At 35.4% G+C, this 15,006-nt stretch overlaps 1 protein-coding gene across 1 annotated transcript in view; it reads right to left on the bottom strand.

Annotated features, from left to right (window-relative positions):
- Positions 1-15,006, bottom strand: part of LOC109533518 (hemicentin-2) — a 59,722-nt gene that overhangs the window by 2,308 nt on the left and 42,408 nt on the right. The window contains exons 5-6 of the mRNA XM_048663880.1: positions 6,152-6,277; positions 5,952-6,092 (exon numbers count right to left, since the gene is read on the bottom strand). Coding sequence (XP_048519837.1) covers positions 5,952-6,092; positions 6,152-6,277 — 267 coding nt within the window. The remainder of the gene's footprint in view (positions 1-5,951; positions 6,093-6,151; positions 6,278-15,006) is intronic.

The following is a 15,006-nucleotide window of genomic DNA, read 5'->3' as shown; positions in this document are numbered from 1 at the left end:
GGCTTTCAGTACTCAATATCGAAAGCCCCGTTTTACATGGCGCGTAAATTTGGTTGATTTCAATAAAGTGGCTGCATTATCAATAATTTTTAAACTTGCGAGTGTTTTTGCGCGGTTTTTTATTTTTTTATTATACAATTCTACAGACGACTTCTATGGAACTAGTTGAGATCTCGGAATCAGGATTTCAGTGTATTTAAAAAAAGCTTCAGTTTAGATGCGGTGTAAATCTGGTTCCAGTTAAGGCACTGTTGCTATCGGCATGAATTTTTAACTTTAATTGCTTTCGCGCGGATTTTCTCTTTCGCATCAACCACTAAAAAATGCGTTTTCTGAGCATCTGGTTCAGCTCTCAGAGTACTAGTTTCAGCACTCTATAGAGGAAGCTTTCGGTAATATTTGGTCTAAATCTGGTTCTATGATCGGCTTTGGCACCACATCACTAAATTTTTGAATTTGGAGTGTTTTTGGGCGGTTTTTCGTTTTTATCTCATAAAGTTCCAAAAATGATTTTTGAGGAGCCAGTTTAGACGTCTGATTCCAGGTCCCAGCACGCAAAAACCACAGCCTCAGTTCAGACCTGGTGTAAATAGTGTTTCGGAAAAATCACTAGCAGCGCCAGCACTAATTTTCAAACTTTTGAGTGTTTTTGCGTGGTGTTCAATTTTTACATTACACTCTTCTAAAGTCGATTTCTGAGCAGTAGCTCTGGATATCTGAGTTGAGGTCTCAACAGTCGAAAAATAAACCTTCAATTTTACCGTACTGTAACTTTAGTACCATTTCAAGCACTGGTGCAATCAGCATTAATATCAAAACCTTCGACAGTTTTTGCCCGGTTTTCTTATTTTTACATTCGTCTTTTCTAGACACGAATTTTGAGCAACTCGTTGAGCCATCAGAATGAGGTCTCACCTATCGATCGGGAAAGGTTAATTTTACAAGTGGGATAAATTTGGTTATATTTCAACAACTTGTGCCTCCAGAATTAAATTTGAAACTTTGGAGAATTTTTGAGCCGTTTTTAATTTTTACATCCTACTCTTCTAGCGGCGATTTCTTAGCAATCAGTTGAGAAATCTGACTGAAACTTTGTGCCAATCAAGGCTCTGGTTCCATCAGAATAAATTTTTAGACTGGAGTGTTTTTATCATCATCGCACACCATTGAGTTTAAATCAGGCCATGCTGTGAAGATGAGCAGCTTGAAACAAAATGCTCCTGTAGGAAACGGTGTCTCCGTTCGATATTTTTTTGTTCTTGATTTAGTCAATATTTTCGATTTGGTGAAACCATTGTCAATTCCATCCGAGCGCAATTGACCGGAAAAACCGTCTTAAGTCGGACTAAATCTCGACTACTTCGACCTCCACCTAGGGAACTTTGCAGGATTGTGTGCGGTCTAACGGGAGAGTTATTTTTCCACCTTCATCTTCGGTTCGGTGCACGCAAAAGGGTTCGCTTCTAAACGAATTAAAAGCTGCTTGTCCCCCCAAAGGCTATCAGATCGGCCTGTTTTTTATTTTGCCAGAAGCAAAGGCTCTGGATGACCAGCCACCAGACCTCGGACAGTTATAGCAGGAATCATTATTCTTGCCTGGATGAACTGTAAAGAGCCACCTAAATCATTTTCGGGCGAGTTTTTTTCTTTACACGTTTCCCGCTTTTATCAAAGATTTTTTTCAGTCTGTTAACGCCAGTCAAGCCAGTGCTAGGCAGCTGCTGTTCCAGAAGAATAACACAAGCAAAAGATAAAGAAAACACCTTAAAAGTCCAAAGAGTGTAGGGAAAATTGTGCAAAGAAGCAATAGAAAGTTTTTTGTCGGCGGAGTAGATTTTGAGGTTGATTGAGATTATTTGGCCCCCAACTTATATGCTACTGAGTAGAATGGGACTTTATCAGCACGTTTGGAAACCACTTGTTTTCTACAGAAAACCGTGCTCGTAGTTGAAAGCTCTAATCGCAGCCGTTTTAGAGCAAAATGGGATTGAATGACCAAAAAACGAAAAAGTGGGAATTTTTTGCAATGGCCTAGAAGTGAGGGGCAAAATTAAACCTGCCGCTAAACAACAAAAAAAAACCCAAATAATAAATTCAAATTAATTTAACACGGAAATTCAATCCTACTCACCATAAATTATGTAATTAAAAGCCCGCAAAATACTTTCCATATCATATTCAGACTGGACGGAGCTTATTCCGGCTGATTTCGTTGCCGAAATGTGGAAAACCCATCAAATTGAATGATTAATAATGCCATTTTTAATTAGTTTCAAATAATATCGAATTATTATGCAGGCGCGGTTTCGAGCAATTAGATAAATTATCCAAACTGTTTTTTACTTTGCTTTATTTTCATTATTAATATTTTGATTCTGCTTTATCCGGCAATGATTGAAGTTTTGTAGAGTGTTTTTCCTTTATAAAAAGCCTTCCAGTTTTCCCAGAGCCATACAACCTGTCGATATCCGCGCTCCGGCCGTTAAGTTGGGTTTAATTCAATTTGCACTCGGGCAGAAAAAAGGAAAACACTCGAAATGGCCCCGACCGATCGACGTTTAATCAGGCCGGAATTAATGGAAAAAGATGGCGCTTCTTCAGCTTCCCAATCAAATTGGAGGCAGCAAATTATTCATGATTTTTTGCGGATTAACAAAATTGAATACTTTTTAGCTCGATATTTTGCAGACCAAATTTGTGAATTTTGGAAAAAATCGGACGAAAAACCACCGGAAAACCGTTTTACTAATGCTTAGCAGGAGAACTGCTGCACATAAACCAATTATACACATTTTAAATTGAGTCTATTTAAACACTGCTGCCTGGAAAGGCTCATTTAAAATCTGGTTTCGTTTTTCCTGCTCCCAGCAGCTTTAATGGCTGAATATGTATGAGTGTATTCGGGCTCATTTACACATTTTTTTTTGGATAAATCCTTCAAAAAGAAAATTATTTTCTATTGTTAACAAGAAAATTATAGTTGGCTGTTGTGAGAAACTGGGCAAAAGAGAAGAAAAATGGCAAAATGGTTTCAAATCCTTACTTGTTTCTGGGCTGTAGCTAGGAAACATTAAATAACTTCCTAAGGAAAAACCAAAGCAAATTGAAAACAAATGTAAATAAACAAAAGCAAATAATTTAAATGTAAGTTTAAAAACCTTCTAGCGTTTGACAATTTAAAAAAATAATAAGTATATTTTAATCGGCGTTTTCGAATATGTTTGCTGTTTTAGTTTTTCAATAAAGCAAGAAAATATCAGTTTTGAGATTTTGGTTTGAAGGCCATGAAGGATTAAAAGCTTTTTGTTGAAGCTTTGAGTTGAAAACATTAAACAAAAACAAAACACTCCCAWAACATTCCGGGAGTGGAACGATTTTTGCCAAWTTTTTTGAACATTTAGTCTGATGTCCATTTTGTAAACTGTGAMAGATTCATGATTGGGTTTGCTCTAATTTAATGCTTAAAAATTTTTGAAATTTGCCTTTATTTTTCCTTTTGTGCGATTTAAGGAAAATTTTCAGAATTGTTCTCATGAAGGCTCAAGTAGATCTGGTGAAACTTTCAGTTTCTACTTGCTTTAGATTAGTAGTTATGAAWTTTTGAAATAAAGCGCGCATATTTATGTGGAAACGTTAATTTCTTGGCGATCGCTTACCTCATAGKAAAAAATTWAATTTTCCTGCGGTTTTAGTAAAARTTTCTGCAGTTTYCGCCACAAGCGTCTGCTGCACATTGTGAAACTCTCAGATTCGTGCGTGCTTTAAATTGGTACTTATGATTTTTCAAATAAAAGGCGCATTTACTTAAAAATTAGTAAAAAATCAGAGTTTTATGCGATTTTAGTAAAATTTTTGGGAGATTCAGCCACACCTGTCTGAAACATATTGTAAAACTTTCAAGTTCTGACTTGCTCTAAAATTATACTTTTGCATTTTTTACAGAAAGCGCGGATTCACTTGTATGCATCCAGTTTAAGACGATCGATCGCTTACTTCTATTAAAAAATCAGAATTTTGTGCAATTTTACCAAAAATTTGTACAATTTTGTAGACTATTGTCTGCAATAAATTGTAAAACTTTCAAGTTTGTACTTGCCCCAGATTGGTGCTTACGAATTTTTGAAGAAAAGCTCACTTTTACGTGGCTTTGTTGGCTTTTGCACCATGGCTAACCCAGCAAAAAAATCAGGAAATCGGGAAATTTTATTGATAATTTTGAACAAAAGTATCTGCTAGTTGTTGGAAAACTTTTAACTTCCTACTCTTTTCAGAATGAAAGTAACGATTTTTTAAAGAAAAGGGCGCATTAAAGTAGAAACGATTATTTTTATGCCATGGTTTACTCAGCAACAAAAAATTAGAATTTTGTGCGATTTCAGTGAAAATTTTCGCAGTTTTAGATACCAGTTCTTCTTAAGCTACATTCTCACAAACCTTCAAGTTTGTACTTGCTTCCGAGGGGTTTCTGCCCTGTTCTAAAGAAAGCGCACATTTATCTGTGCACCTCCGTTTCTATTTTCTAGTTAAAGCAGCAGGCAAATCAATCAAAGCAAATCCAGATTTAGTGCGATTTTTATGAAAATTTCAGAATTTTGGTCCTCAAGTCTGCTATAGAACTGTGGAAACTTTCAAGTTGATACTTGCTCCGAGTTAGGACTTACGGATTTTTTGAACATTGAATTTTGTACTTGCTCCTGATTGGAAATTGCGAATTAAAAAAAAATTAACATTTTCGTGTATGCGCTCATTTTTAGACCCTTGTTAAACCAGCCCCAAAAAATGAAAATTGTGTGCAATTTTAATGAAAATCTCACAATTTTTCTATCCAGGTACCAGGCCACGTTGAATCTTAGATTTTTTAAAATGCAAAGCGCGCATTTCCGAACATTTTATTTTTAGACTACGGCTGATCGCGAACTCAAAAATCAAGTTTCTGTGCTATTTTAGTGAAAAGCATAGTAGTTTTAGGAACAAGTGTTCGCTAAAAGCGGTGAAACTTTCAAGTCTATACTTGCGCTGGGTTAGTATTTATGAATTAAAAACAAAGTTAGTTGACCGAAACTCGATTATTTTTAGTCTGTTCTTAATCCAGCGGAACAAATCAAAATTGAGCCCGATTTTCATAATATTTTTACGAGTATTGGGTCCAAGCGTCGTCCAAATATTGTAAAACTTTTACGTTCCTACCCACCACCAGATTAATACTTGCAAATAAAAACTGTTCTTATTTGAATGAGAATAAACCGAGACTTCAATTTGTTTTTGCTAGGATTTGGGCTCGTTCTCGAACTTAAAAAAATGGCCAAGACTCCAGGAAATTTTACATTTTCTCTAGTTCATAGTCTAGATTATATTTTATAGAGACTGCGTCAGTTGGCAGGGAGTTTTAAGCGAAAAACCAGCACAATTTAGAACGAATTTAAGAACCCCCAAAATTCCGCCAAAAGAGTCGCAACCCTTCCCTGGAATGTCTTCAATAAATGATCGAATATTCAAGTAGGTTCTTCTAATGAAATGAGACTGAAGAAGTTTTTGATAGAATTCACTCAGAAGTGCAAGTGCACGGTGTCGACCAGCTCGAAGGCAAAAAATTGCGAGCAATCAAGTTCCTTTTCCCTCCCAGAATTCCTCAAAAGTGGAAATGAAAATTTTAATTCTCTTTTGAAGTGATCGCTTGTTGAAGTTGATTTGGCTCCAATTGCAACCATTGGCAGACATTTTCCGATTGGTAAATGGACAGAGACCCTTTTGGCAGACTGAAACACGCAATTTCGGTCGAACACCCATTTCCCAACCGTAATGAATATCCAGCGGTTTTGTTCTGCCTTTTATTAATTCAGGCGTGATTTATTTTGTATTACAGCTCGAAATTAAAACCGGCGGATGTCGAGTTCTCAACTCAAAACCGCCACTATAATTGTGAATTTGCCCCAAAATAGGGATTGACTTACGCTTAACGGTAAGGTTGATCGCTCTTGTAGCGAATGTTCCCGCATTGATGTTGATCGCTTTGCAGACGTAGTCATGTTCGGAGTCCGAAGCGTCGGCATTTTTTATGAGCAGTCCATCAGCCATCTCTTGGTACCTCAACGCTGTAAAATGGCAATAGAATCAGGCTTTTCCGTTGATTTTTCAACGGCCAAAAAATTACCATCGCTGGGAAATTCTCCATCTATCAGCCATTCAGTTCGGGCATTGGTGGCTTCGCATCGCATAAAAATGTCGTTGCCTTCTGTTCCGTTAACTTCCGTTGGCGTGTCCACAAAGTCGACGGTTGCTAAAAACAAACAAAAACCATTCAATATACCGTAAAATCGTCGGTTTTTTAGCACTTTCATAGCTTTTGTTGCAGATAATTATTTTATACCACAATTTAAGTGCTTTTCTTTGTCAGATTTTTTAATATTGAAACAAAAGAGGATTAAGACTTAACACTGCATATTTTTAAACTGAAAGGGATTTTTTCGCATAAGCGGACAAACAATTTTTTGGTATAAGACAAATGAATTTTCTTACACGAATATCTTCATTTGTATATTTTTAAGGTAGGTTATTTAAATTTAATATAAATAAAATAAAATAATTTTTGGAACAAAAAATCATACCTGTTTCCTCGTTGGAGGTGTTAGAGGAAACATAAACTTATTAACTAAGAAAAAAATGAAAATAATAAAACAGCAAGTTGTGGAAGCTTCCATATTTTCTAAAACTATTCTGGTGCAAGTTTACACGACAATTAAAAATAAAATAAAAAAGAGTTAAAAGTAAACAAATAAATAATACATTTTTTATTAAAAAAGAAGGAAGAATCTGGACAGGTTTGGAAAGTTGGGCTTTCGCGATTTTTATATGGAACTGACGAATTTTTCGGGCTTTGCCGCGTGAAGCGACAGTCTAAAAATGAACATCAAGACGTAAGTGCGCGTTTAAATCCTAAGTTACAACCAGGAGCAAGTAGAATATTGAAACTTTCACAAAGAGTGTCAAATGAAATGGAAATTGTAATAAATTCAGTGTTTTTACTGATAGGTTAACAATGGCCTCAACATGCACCTTTAAGCATGAATTTCCCCTTTCTTTGTAAAATTTCGCACTACTAATCGGGTGCAAGTAGGAACTGGAAAGTTTCACAAAAATTGCACGGGTGTTGATCCAAAGGTTGGGAAATTTTTTCGATCAAATCGCTGGAAATTATGATTTTCTGCTGCTGGCTTAAATCTGAACGAATTCGCACAAAGTGCGCTCTTATAAAGTCCTTCAAAAATTTTTATCAGTAAGTTGAAATTTGCACAAGATTTAGCAGGGCCTTAGAGCCAAAATAGTTATGAATTTTGTAGAAAATGGAAATAGTTCTGTGTTTTTTTACAGCTGAGTGAATGGAACGACGGTGAGAGTGAATGAAGCCACATAAAAGCGCACTTTTTTAAATAAAATTCGCAGGTACAAATTTGGCCCAAATTGGAACTTGAAAATTTTACAAAAATACGCAAAACCTGGAAATTAAATTCTATTTATTATTGAAATCACACAGAATCCTGATAAATTACTGCTGGGCACAGTAAAGTCTAAAAATGAGTATCCACGTAAATGCGCGTACTTAAAAAATCATAATTACTAATCTAGAGCCAGTAGGAACTTGAGAATTTCACAATTTGTAGGGCATACTTGAATCCAAACGTTGTGAACATTTTGTAGAAATTGAACCAAATCTTGATTATTTTCTGCTCGATAAACGCTGGACTAAAAATGAGAGTATCCTCACAACGGTGCACATTTTGAAAAAATGGGAATCATCTGCGGCAAGTACGAACTTGAAATTATTACCAGATCTAGCAGAAGGATGGATCACTTGCAAAACTTTTGAACTGATTTTTTATTGCTGGGTTATTGACGGTCTAAGAATGAACGAATCTCCAGAAGTTTGCGCTTTGTTTATAAAATTCGTAGGTACCTTGGCTAAGTTCAAACATGAAAGTTTCAAAATATCTAGCACACAATTGAATAAAAAAACTGTGAAATTTTTATTGAGATCCCAGGAATTCGGTTTTTTTTCTGCGGAGTTAACGATTGCCTAAAAATGAAAGTATCCAGACAAACGCGATTAATAAAAAAATTAGAAATGTCCAATTGGACGAACGTAGAAACTTGAAAAGTTAGACTCGATATAGTCCATAATTGTACCCAAAGCTCGAATATTTTTCGTTAAAATTTAATCGAAACTTCATTTTTTATTGCTGTATAAGTAAACTACGGTCTTGAACTAATTCATATAAAAACATGATTTTCTTGTAAAATTCCGAACTATTAGTCCGGAACAAGTCGCAACTTGGAAGTTTCACGGAACACAGCAGACACTTTCGTGCGAAACATGTGAAACTCGAATTACTTATTATCCTGAGGTTTTACTGTTGGGTAAACGATAGTATAAAAATGAATGTATCCACCATGTATCCATTAAAAAAATCGTAATTCTTAAGCTAAACCAGCCAAGAACTTGAAAGTTTCCCACTGTCGAGCACATAATCGTGCCTAAAGCTGGACAAATTTTCATTGAAATCACATAAAACGCTGATTTTTTACTGCTGGGGAAAAGACGGACTTTGAATGTCCGAATTTGCATCAATGCGCGGTTTCTTTTAAAAATTCGTAACTACTAATCTGAAGCAAGTGGAAACTTGAAAGTTTCAGAAAATGCAGCAGATACTTTCGTGCAATACTCGTAAAACGTTTATGCGAATTCCTCAAAATCCTGATTTTTTACTACTGTGTCACGATAGTATGAAAATAAGCGTATTCACATAAATGCGCACTTTTCGAACAAATTTGTGAGAACTGATCTGGCGCAAGTAGAAACTTGAACCTTTCACCATATTTATCGGATTCCTGCAAAGAACACAGTAAAATTTTGATTGAGATTGCACAGAATTCCGATTTTTTTGCTGCTGGTTTAACGATGGTCTATTAATAATAGCAGTCACACAAACGCGCATAATTTAAAAAAATCCTAATTCTTAATCCGGAGCAGGCAGGAACTTGACAATTTCACACGATTGAGTTCATAATTAGACCCAAAACTTGGAAAAGTTTCGCAAAAATTGCATAAAATCCAATTTTTTTCTGCAAAGTAAATTACGGTTAGTTATAGTGAACGAATTGATATAAAAACAGAAATTCCTTGCAAAATTCCTAATTAGTAGTCTGGAGCAAGTAAAAACTTGAAATTTTCAGCAAATGCAGCCGAAACAGTTTCGCAAAACTGGTAAAACTTTTATTCAAATTTCGCAAAATCCTGATTTTTTCCTTCTGGGTAAACCAGTGCTGAGACTAAGAGTATCCACATGAATGCGCACTTTTCTTAACAAATTTGTGAGAGCTGATCTGGCGCAAGTAGGAACTTGAAAAACCGCACAGCCGGATAGAATAGTAGTGAAATTTTGATTGAGATCGCATAAAATATTGAGTTTTTTTGGCTGGCTTAACGATGGACTAATAATAAAAGCTTCCAAGTAAACTCATCGCATAATTAAAAACATCGTAATTACTAACCAGGAGCAGGTAGGGACTTTGCGAGCCTTTCTTTAAAAATTCACAACTGCTAATCTGGAGCAAGTAGGCAAACTTGAAAATTTGACAAAGCACATCCCAAGCTTGCATGAAAAACATGTAGAACTCTTATCCAAATCGCTCTAAGTCCTTATTTGTTACTGATGTGTAAACGATGTAAAATCGAACGTAAATAGGCACTTTCAAGATGGTCCTCTGAAGACGCAAGTCACTTGTGTTGGAGAAACGTTGGGAGCCAGCACCAATTTCAATCACTTGCCACTAAAACCTGCTCGATACATTCTGTATATGGAAGGTATTACAGGAATGTGATCTCATGGACGATTAATTTAATCAGCTGCCAACCATGGGCTAATTTGCATTAGAGAACATGTTTATTTCAGCGTGTTGCAACCGGCTGAAGAACATGAGCCCCGCCTGTGGTTAATTAGATTGGGATTTATCGGCCATTTGTTCTAGATTGGGAATAAAAGCGAAATCTATAACATTGTGTTTGCTGCGCCAGCTGCATTTCTAAGGCCCCCGCCTGTATTAATTACCTTCAATCGATATAAATTAAGTATAGACACGTTTTTCATTAAAGTACAAGTTTCGACTAAAAATTCATTAGATTCTGCCTGATTTATCATGGAAAAATGTGGATAAAACGAAAGGCAGCAGTGCGAGTTGCACGTATAGAAAATACATTTGTCTGCAGACATCCAAAGAACAATGCTTCGCAACTTTTGAGCCACAGTCTGGAAACAAAGTTGCGCGTAATCTGGACTATGAATAGCACAGAATAGAATATGCCTGATAAGTGCACATACAAGCTCGAGGAATTTAAAAGTTGCTTTGCTCGCTTTTCTGGACCTGGAAAAACTTTCCTGGATAACGGCATTAATGTGATGATAAACCTAACACTGAAAACGGCCCATAAAAATAGCTGGACTAGCTTCGATTTATAATCAGAAACAGTGCTTTAGCACGATTAATGTCGGTGTCTGGACCGTATTTTCCCGGGATTATTGTGCGCGGTAAAAAGTACCCGTTTGCTAAATGAAACCGGGAAAATGAGCTGATTGTGCCCGGTTATGAAAACAAAAATTGAACTGTACAGGATTTGACTAAGGCTCGGAAAAGCATTCAAGCCAATCGCATTAAAGGATTTGCTGCTTCTGATCAATTCTTATTATAAAGAGAATCGAAACTGTTTCAGATCCAGCCGGGCTCTAAGTAGCTTTACGCCTATTCAAACTTCCCGGATTTGGTTCGGAAAACGGGTCTCTTTGTCTTAGATAATGGCTCAATGTTCATTGTTATACTTGGAAATGCCACTCTGCTGGACCAGTTAGTTTTAGGTCACAACTGTTAAAATAATCTAATTTTTACAGCGTTGGAAAAAAGTTTAAAGCCAAAACAAACAGGCTTTTGAGGGTTTGCCATCGGGGTTTCACCCTGTATTTACACTCTAACTTTTCGTTTTCGGGGCGTATGACTGTGGCAAAAAACAATAAACGAGTGAGCGTAAATTGGAAACTTTCTGGAGCTAATTATTGCCTATTTCGTAGCTTGGGAAACTTTAAGCGATTCATTTCGCTAGAGAAACCGCACGTTTTATTTCTTTGGGTTATAGTAAAAAATTACTTGTTGCTCAACTTTTGAAAGTTCAAATAAACGGGACATTTTGCTCGAAAAACGCGCAAAAATATGGAAGCAGCCAATAGAGGTGAATTGCTAGAAGAAGCTTCATTAGACTTTTCACCTCCTCGTTTCCTTTTCTCCGGCATTTTCCGTACCCGTTCTGGAATCTCTAGTTTTTTTTTTGAAACTTTTCCAGATTTTTTCGCCCAGGAATTTCCAATGACGGAAACTCTCATCCATTGATTAGTAAAGTTGCGAATTTCAAAGCTTTGATGCTCCTGATGAACAAAGATGTTGGATTTTAAAAACTAAATTTTTTACGCGGTTCTTTCTGTTGGCCGAAGATCGACTTATCTTTATTTAAGATCTGAGGCAGCATAAGAGTCACTTTTCCTTGCATTTTGTAGGCACAGCTTCTTTCATAAGTAGCAAACGTTTTAGCTTTCAGTCATCATCAATCAACTTTCCTCAATTTTTTAAAGCAGCATGTGATTTGGACAGATTTTTAGGCAAGTCGAAGTTTGACATTAATTTTCTCAGGAACCTGCAAAGCTAGAGAGCCGCTTTTGCATCAAATTTATAGAGAAAATCCTGCCGTATAAGCGAAAAATGATTCAATTTTGACTCATTTTCCAGGAATTTTTTTAAATTTTGCTTGCATGTTGTGTTTGCTTATGTACGCCGGAGTTTCATAGCTATCTCTTCAGAAACCAGTCACTGTTCAGCGTGAATTTCTCCTGGATTTTGTTGACTCTAATCTGTCTTATCAGAGCGTAAAAGTTTCGATTTTGAGTCATCATCAGGGTATTTTCAAGATTTTACAAAGTTTACGGTTGAAATTTGTGATTGCTTATGCCTGCATAAGTTTGGAATTTATTTCCTCAGAAATCAGTAAAAACAAATATTCAGTTTTTAGTGTGTTTTGTAGATCAAGGAAATATGTTTTATATGCGAAAAGTTTCCATTTTTCGCAATAGTTAAGTAATTTTTTACATTTTTTGAAAATTCAATCAAATAGAGTTTTGTGGCTATTTATGCAGGACGAAGTTTGACATTTATTTTCTCAGAACACAGAGAAGCAGTAAATTCACTTTTTTATGTGCTTTCTAGGCCAAAATCAGTTTGAGCTGCGGAAAAAGTTTAAATTTTCAGTCACAGTCAGGCAATTTTGTTGTTGTAGAATGTGTGGTTGTTTATTCAGGCCTAAGTTAAGCATCTATTTTCTCAGAAACCGGTGAAGTCGTAGATTCACTTTTAAAACGTTTCGTTTTTGAGTCATCTTCAGGATGTTTTTGAGAAGCTTTTCAAGCTGTTCTTGTAGGCTAAAATAAATAGTAAATAAATTTTCTCAATAGAAAACAAAAACTGATAACAAAATCTATTGCCTAAAAACGTATTCTCAGTCCACACAACTCGAAGCTCCAGACATTATCGACAAGCAAAAAACGTTCAATATTATCTCTCTCAAACTGTCCATTAGAGCCAAAATGGTCTTTTTCTAAATATCCCCTCTTATCGGCCTGTAAGCTTGGAAACTTTGGAAAAAACCTCTTGCACGCCTCTGTTTGCTGGATTGTACTAAAACTTTTCCCGACTTTTCTAACAAATAATTCCCTATAACTCCTTTCAATCGATTAGTAAAGTTGCGAATTCCAAATTAGGAATGTTTCTAAAACTCCCAAGAGTTTAGCGTTTTATATTGAATTTTTTTGAGCTTGTTTAATTATACTCAAGCTTTCTCTTAATAAAAAAACGAATACATTTTTAAAAAAATAAGTTTTTTCAGGGTTTGCTTTCCTGAAAAATTGAACAAGACGCAAATTAGAAGAAGGTTATTAACAAGAGTTATAAAAATGTAAATTCTATCCACTCATACCGGAGTTTAAGTCGCTAATTAATTGTATTTCAAAAAAATTTGGAACCAAAATAATTACATTTTTGTTGTGTTTTAAATGAATATTTTGAAAGCAAAAAAATCCTGAAAATAACGAACTTACAGGCGATCAAATATGGGAAGCCTCAGTATTAAACACCTCGAAACACGGTTTGGCTTAAATTTTCCTTAGTTTGCTATCGATTTGGATTTTTTTTAAAACACAAAAAATGAAAGGTTTTTACCTTTAAAACGAGTTTTAAATGCAAAAAAACTTCTAAAAATAAGGAAGCTACGGGCGATCAAAAACTCGAAGCTTCAGTTGAAAAAACTTCGAAGCACTGTTAAACTGAAATCTAACTCAATTTATATCTTATTTGGATTTTTCTAAAAAAAGAAATAAAATAATCTTTTTGCCTTTGAAATGAATTTTTGCGATGCGAAAAATGCCTAAAAGTTATTAAAAATATCGAATCTACGGGCGCTTAAAGGGTGAACGCTTCGGTATAAAAAACTTCGAAACACTGTTTGGTAAAAATGTAGCTCAGTTTGATTCCGATTTGGATTTTTGGAAAAATGAAAAACGAAACGGTTTTTGCCTTTAAAATGACAGTTTGAGATGCCAAAAATTCCTAAAAATAAGGAAGCTACAGGCGATCAAAAACTGGAAGGTTCARTTTAAAAAACTGCGAAGCACTGTTAAACTGAAATCTAACTCAGTTTGTCACCAGTTTGGATTTTCCAAAAGAAACAGACATAAGAATGTTTCTGCCTTAAAAATTAAATTTTCGGATGCGAATAATGCCTAACAATTTCGAACAATAACGAATTTTCGGGCGCTTAAACAGTGGAAGTCTCAGTGTGAAAAGCCTCGAAATACCATTTGGTAAAATTCTAGCTGTTTCATACCGATTTGAATTTTTCGAAAAACGAAAAAAACGAAAAGGTTTATGCCTTCAAACGAGATGTAAAAATTCCTAAAAATAAGGAATCTATAAGCAATCAAACAGTGGAATCCTTAAAATAAAAAAGCTCGAAACACTGCTTGGTTCAAATTTAGCTCAGGTTATCGTCGATTAAAATTTTTGAAAACACAAAAGTAAAAGAAAGCTTTTGTTCTTAAAATTCAACTCTCAGATACAGAAAATTTCGTTCCTAAAAACAACGAATATACAGGCGATCAAACTCTGGAATCCTCAGTATAAAAAACCAAAAAGCACTGTTTGGCTCAAATTTAGCTTAGTTTGTCTTTTTCTTGTTTTTGTGAGTCTTCAACAAACAAAGGGAAGAACAGGTATTTGTCTTAAAAACGAACTTTTTTGATGTAAAAATTCTTAAAGATAGTAAAAGTGCAAACAAACAAGTCCGGAAAATCTGAGAATTAGAAAACACTGTTTAGCTTCAAACGAGCTGAGTTTTTCATAGATGCAAGATTTTGAAAATAGGGGATTAAAAAAAACTTCCTTGTTTCAAAGGCGTGCCAAAAATGCCAGAAAATTCATAAGATTACTGAGCTGTGAACAAGTAAGCCTGAAAAGTCTCATAATAAGAAATCATAATAAGGAACAGTAAATAACTCCAAAACACTTTTGGGCTTAGGTTTTTTTTTTCAAAAACACCATTTTTTTCAGCTAATGAGTTTTTTAGATGCCACCTTTTCCTCTAGGTTGCAAAGCTACAGACAAAAGTGTTTTTATCGACTATGCAAAAAAGCCACAGTTTGAAGAAGCTTGAACAACAGGCAGACTTTGGCGCTTATGAGGCGAACTAGGGCAGAAATAGAGGAAAGCTTGCTCAATTCCGGCCATAGGAATTAGGAAAACTTGTTATTAACTTAACGCGAAAAATCTTCCATGTTTGGTGCAGATCATAGAATCGAAACGCTATTGGATATTGGTTCAGGCCCAAAATTTCCCATAGTAAACATTTTCCCATAGTAAATTCCC

This window comes from Dendroctonus ponderosae, unplaced genomic scaffold, assembly GCF_020466585.1.
Source record: "Dendroctonus ponderosae isolate FM_Combo_2020 unplaced genomic scaffold, Dpon_F_20191213v2 Dpon_F_20191213_1, whole genome shotgun sequence".
In the NCBI taxonomy this organism is placed as follows: Eukaryota; Metazoa; Arthropoda; class Insecta; order Coleoptera; family Curculionidae; genus Dendroctonus; species Dendroctonus ponderosae.
This window is presented reverse-complemented; position numbering and strand designations above follow the sequence as displayed.